At 37.8% G+C, this 6,176-nt stretch overlaps 1 protein-coding gene across 4 annotated transcripts in view; it reads right to left on the bottom strand.

The window, feature by feature from the left end:
- Positions 1–1,187: 1,187 nt before the first annotated feature.
- Positions 1,188–6,176, bottom strand: part of slc6a9 (solute carrier family 6 member 9) — a 56,064-nt gene continuing 51,075 nt past the window's right edge. For all 4 annotated transcript variants that reach the window (XM_051132544.1, XM_051132537.1, XM_051132529.1 and 1 more), the window contains one exon: positions 1,188–5,540. In XM_051132544.1, coding sequence (XP_050988501.1) covers positions 5,304–5,540 — 237 coding nt within the window. In that variant the 3' untranslated portion in view covers positions 1,188–5,303. The remainder of the gene's footprint in view (positions 5,541–6,176) is intronic.

Genomic DNA, 6,176 nt, shown 5'->3' with positions numbered 1-6,176 from the left:
CTGCCATGAGCACAGAAGTACACATACATTATTGTAAAGACATTGCTTCTTTTAGGATGCAGGACACGGGGGAAAAATGGTTTATTTTTTGCAGTTTTGCATCATTTTCAGTTGCTTTCAAACACATGTATTGTTAAAGTGCCGTAACAACATGAAAATACATGACACTGTTTTGACCAAACACTTCAATAACCAAAAGAATTCACAGTTTCAGTTGAGATGTGCTGATTCTGTTTATAGTTATAATTAATACAGCAACAATACTGTGCTCAGTGGATATTTCCATCTTGGACCTAGAGGTATTTGTGTGCTTATTTTCCACCAAATTCTAGAACTTTTGTTTTGCTTGTTCTAAACACAGCTGTCAAAATTAAATTTACACTTCGAAATAGGAAAAAACAGTTTGATGGCCAGATCAAATTAGGAGCAAAGTCCACTTAAGTGTTCGGTTCTTCTCAGAAACATATCCAAATAAAATTCCGAAAATATTAATTCAGTTGGTTATTTCAAAGATTGGCATTTGTGTTAAAACATTCTTTCCAGGCGATCAAATGTGCTTTCTTTGTTTCCTTTTACATTGTGCATGATGAAACTAGATCACAGGTCGACAGAAATGTTCTTAAAGGGTTTGCAGAACTACAAATACACTTGCGTACAATACTGAGATGAAGATATAACATTGTTGGCTTTAGACTGTGTCCTTCTTCATCAATACACAATTTCTATTTGACCAGATGCTGCTGTAAAAAGCATTCCTGATAATTACATTTTTCAAGTTTCAGTCCAAAGCCTTAGTTTGGCAATGCGTTTGAGATCAGCTGGTTTAGGGAAAAATAATAATAATAATAAAAATAAAAAAAAATGTAGTGTCACTGACCATAGCTATAACTGATGATAAAATATAGTTTTAGTACTACAAAAATAAAAAGGAAAAATCTCTTACAAAGGTAGATTCTGTTTGTTAAATGGCAAAAACAGATAATTACATACTGATTAAAATTACATGACATCAATAGCATGAACTAGGTTTGACTCAGCAGTTGAACGTCCACTACACAGAACACTCTGTACACATGACATTAGCTACGTTACAATAAGAAATCAAGTAAAAACAACTAAAAAAATAAACCCCACTACAGCAACCCACCCTGATAAAAACAGAAAACACAAAAAACACATCAGTTGAGTTTTGACTTTTTTCTTCTTTTTTTTTTTTTTACATTACTGTACAATGGAGAGAGAGGACTAGAGGTGGGGAACAGTGCAAGAATGGCACTGATGCATAACGTGTCTATTGTTATAAAGAGTTTGCAAGTCAAGGTCTGTTCACATGGTCTTCATGCCACGTTCAAGGTCTGAGGACCACACATCAGAAAAATGAGAGGGCTTCAATCTTGTGCATTCACATTTCCGACAGCGATTAATCATACTGTAGCTACAACGCACGTAGCCAGCTAAAGTGAACCAGTTAATAAAAGTGCTGTTAGTCTCACGACACCTAAAAACTGCTGCTCTGATCTACCGTGCCCGCTGTCTAACTGTCTAACAGAGGAAAAGCTAGAGTTTGTGACCTGCAGGTATGGTTGTGCTAAGACCAGTGAACCTCTAACTACTCCCCTGAGTGTCCGATACCTCCTGTTAGGCAGCAGGGTTACTTTTATTCTTCTCTCTTTTTTCCCTACATCTTAAAGTTAGATTTTGTTTCGTATATTTTTGGATAAAATCTTTAGAAATATATATCATACCTTCATGCAGAGATTAATAAAATGTACATATAACAATGACGTAGACTATTATGCCATCAGGTTTTTGAATACTGACTTTATCTGTGACCTGCTCCATCATTTTGAATCGTACTGACCCAGAAACACGTCTGAAGTTTTATTACTGAAACAAAGTCTCAAATATAAAAAAGCTTTCAAAAATATTTTTAAAATGTTTATGATCCATTGCTGAAATAATATTTTGAAGCATACTGAAATATATGCATTTAGGGTGCATATATTTACGATTTCACCAATAGAGTGTTTTTTCACGACGTGCCACTGAACTGAACAAAACTTGCATATTTTGCTGATTACTGCTGCTGAAAATAGTAAATTATAATCATGTTTTGGGCTGTACTAATCTGTCAATCTGAGAAAAAAACATTTGGACAACTATAGATTGCCAAATGTTAACAAATCAAGGAGAAGAGTACAAAAAATTGTCTGAATAACAAAAGGAGTTTGTGGCTGGGCAAACTGAACCAGGATTTCCAGGGTAAGAATCTTGACAACATTCGTGTTTGTTCTTATCATTACCGGTCAGGTAGGTGAAACATTAGGATAATATCGTAATTAATATTGCTCATTCATATCTTTACCACTTATTAACATTAGTTTGTCAAAATATTGTACCCTTTCCTGCTTACTATGTCCTTCTCTATATGATTTATCATTTTCCACACGTTTTTCAGTGGTTTAGACAGCATAAATTAGCAGAACAACATATTCAGTAGCACATTAACCGTGCAATCCATGCTGTTGTTTACATCCGAGTATCGCCAACATGGCTGCTCATCCAAAACGCAACGCAAGTGAAAACCCTCTACATATGCTAACTTTTTTTTTTTCAGTTGACACTTGAATGACTTTCCTGAGGTAAATATGTCAGGTGATGCTGTTCACAAGCTGTTTTATTCACGACTGAAACACGATTACATGAGAGACTATAGACTGCACTTTCAGTAAGTTGTTATGCATCTTTCAACATACCTTCTGATGTTCGTTTTTTTCATTATCCACCTTTTTCCTGAGCAACCGATGAGCGCCGCCATGATGGATTTTATAAAAAAATATCGACTGAATTAATTCAACTTATACGTTTTTAATATAATAAGCTTAATAAGCTCAAGGTATGCCTGTACAGCACTTGTTTTGCGTACCAGCAATTCTGTCCGTGTCATAAACGATGATAGAAGAAAGCGCAGCGCTTAAGTTAAAATACCGTCTGTGTGCTCTTATTATTTTGTGGACAAAATTCCACAAACTTCACTCTGGTCAGGAGCTGTATGTGGGTTATGTGCCCTCATCTGATTTCAGTGCAGCGAACCACGCGTCACTTCGTGTCACCTACCCACTAATTAAATTATGACAGGTGAGTTGCTGCAAAAACACGGTCATTGCGTCACTGTAAAGTGATGAAAATATGACGCCATGTGCTTTTTAAAAAAAATTCCAGGGGTTTAACTCTATATTATCAGCTCGAAAAATACGTTCATTTGACTAGAAGCACCAGAGGGCGAAACTTCCACGTTCAGGAAAAAGGTGGACAACCGGTAGCAAAGCGCTCAGGCTCAGCTGTTGCAGTCTGTGACATTCAAATGACATGTTAGAATTTGTTTCATAATAAAAAGAAGCTAATTTGAAAGCTGAGACTTTGTATTACCAAAAATTAGCACATCAAAGCAATTTCGCCTTTCTTAAACACCTCAATCTGACTCAAAATGACAGAGCACGTCACATACTGCATTTCTCCTCGCACAAGACAGGAGAGAAATACCAAAAAACAAACTACTTTAAATCGACTATATACAGTGATTAACTGTTTAATCAGAAGTTTCAATACGTGATGCGTCAGCACATTAGCAGCTGCACTGCCAGACTCCCTGTTAAAAGGTGTCAGGCAACATCCCAGACAAATTCACAGTGTAACCAGGACTCTTCATCCATGTATATGTGCCACTACAACCGTATGCATCGTAAGTAAAGGGTTCTTGTTGAAACGTCACTGGAATGATATGATATGCGGCATCTAGCCATACCAACAATATGACCAAACTCTCCATACCAGTATCTCTCCTCTATAGCCTACGAAATCAAAACGAAATGCTCCATATTACTATAAAATGCTGTGGTTTCTATTGTGAAAATTGGATTGTTTGGCCTTTTGTCTATTTCATGTTATTTTAAAATGACAATTTCACTAACCACAGTGATTTTAACTGATGCTACGTTTACTTCTGGTCGTTCCACATGTAACCTTTCCCCCTATTTCGGCATTCGATCACACGACCGTTCAGCTCCGTTATAGCCAGATGCCTTTAAATGACACACACGCACCAGTTCAAGTCTCTTAACACACAAAGACAACAAAAAAGTACACACAAACACAAACATACCAACTAAATCAGAACACAAAGGTCTGTGCACATGTTTTTGGTAACATGCCTCTTTTTCCGTGTAGAGCGGAGGGTTAGTGTGCATACTACAGTACTGAATCTAATGTGGAACTAGCTGCTTCTGTTATCGCACACATGCTCCCCTCGCTCAGGAGATGCCTCGGCTCAAGATGCCCGGAAGACTAGACAGATTTGGCATTTCATGTGGAAGTTCCTACATGAAAACCCCTCTTCATCATGTCAAACACTCAACATCAGCAATAAATCATCTCAAGGTGTTGGAAAATGTTTTGCGAAAAAGCAAATTGTGTGAAACCCTGAGAATGGGCTTGAGAAGTTATATGCCTCGGTCCAGATACCTCAGTCAGTAAGAGCTTAAGACCAAATATCCTTTGTTTTGTATTTGTGCTCTCACTTAAATGGAAATAAGGTTGATATTCTCTTGGCCTATGCTTATTTATCAGTATCAGCCAGTCTACTTGGCTGATTGACGAAAGTGTTAGCTTCAAAATGTAACAGTAGGCTAGTAAATGGCTAACAGACATGTACTGTTTTGTAGTTATTATGGTGTTAAAAGATCATTTAACCATTGACATTGACCATCAGCCACCCTGCTCTCAGACACCAGCATTGAAAAACCCATACTGTCTTGTGAATGAGATGGTTCCCAAGTAAGAAAATGGGTACAATACAGAAACTGAAAATAACACTCCCCTTAACAGTGCCATTACAACATTGCCACAAAGAATATTTGGTCTTCAGCTATTAAACCTGACCAGCACTGCCGCCACTATACACACACACACACACACACACACAAGCCAAATCCCACTGTAGCTCCTGCTGCCGCTACAGTCACATGTCCAGACTACTCAACACAGAGTGAAAATATTGTACAATGCACTATATACACACTGCGTGTATGCAAACATCTCCTGTATATGAACATGTCTTTAAAAAAAACTGCTGTATTAAATTATGTGAACAAAAAGAAAAAGGTTTTGGATGACAACCAATTTCTCTAGAGGTTAGATTTCATAAAGCCCTTACAATATGTAAAGGTCTCCAGCGAGAGTGGCCTGTCCCGCAGTGTGGACTGGGAATGGGAACCGTCCTGGGGGGAGGGTGGGGAGGGGCTCCTCTATGCACTGGGTGTGGGGTTTAATGTGGAGCCGTTGCTTCCTGGGATGGTCAAACCGATCTCATCCTTTTTCTCCGTCTCATTCTCCTTGAGTTTCTCTTTCCCCTCATCCTTTAGGTCTTCTTTGAGAGGGCACACCTCTACAGATTCGGGCCCCGTAGTGGCATATCGGCCTTTGCGGTGCTCCTGGAGAGCTGGGCCCCAGTCCGGGTCGGGCCTTACAGAGTTCTTCAAACGCTGCAGAGGAGAGAGCCGGTTTATCAGCTGTTTTGAGGTAATGACATTTTAAAGCTAAAACTAGATCATTTTTGCCTGAACAAGAAGGAAATTTACTCCAATACTATAGGTGCACTGGCTGCTACGACCAAAATAATAAAGAAAATAAAGTCATGTCTGTGCAAAACATCCAGAATAAATAAAACGCTCGGCGAACACTGACACAGTAGTTATTTTTGTTTGCTTTGCGTACAAAAAGTATTCTCGTAGCTTTGTTAAACTACAGTTGAACCACTGATGTCACATGGACTATTTATCATCATCCTTTCTACCATTCTGGGCCTTGAATGTATCAGTTGCATTGCTGTCAGTGCAGGGTGAGAAAGCTCTCGGATTTCATCAAAAATATCTTAATTTGTGTTTCGAAAATGAACGAAGGTCTTACGGGTTTGGAACGACATGAGGGTAAGTAATTAATGACATAATTTTCATTTTTGGGTGAACTATAGATATTGCCCTATGATATCTGTTTTATTTTTTCCCAAATTCTGTTTTATTTTTTCCAAATTACATTTTTTCCGTTTTAATTTTTCTGGATTCTGTTTTTTATTTATTTATTTTTTCAGTTTTAATTTTTCTGGACTCCTTTTTAATAGT

This window comes from Labeo rohita, chromosome 2 (assembly GCF_022985175.1).
Source record: "Labeo rohita strain BAU-BD-2019 chromosome 2, IGBB_LRoh.1.0, whole genome shotgun sequence".
Lineage (NCBI taxonomy): Eukaryota > Metazoa > Chordata > Actinopteri > Cypriniformes > Cyprinidae > Labeo > Labeo rohita.
This window is presented reverse-complemented; position numbering and strand designations above follow the sequence as displayed.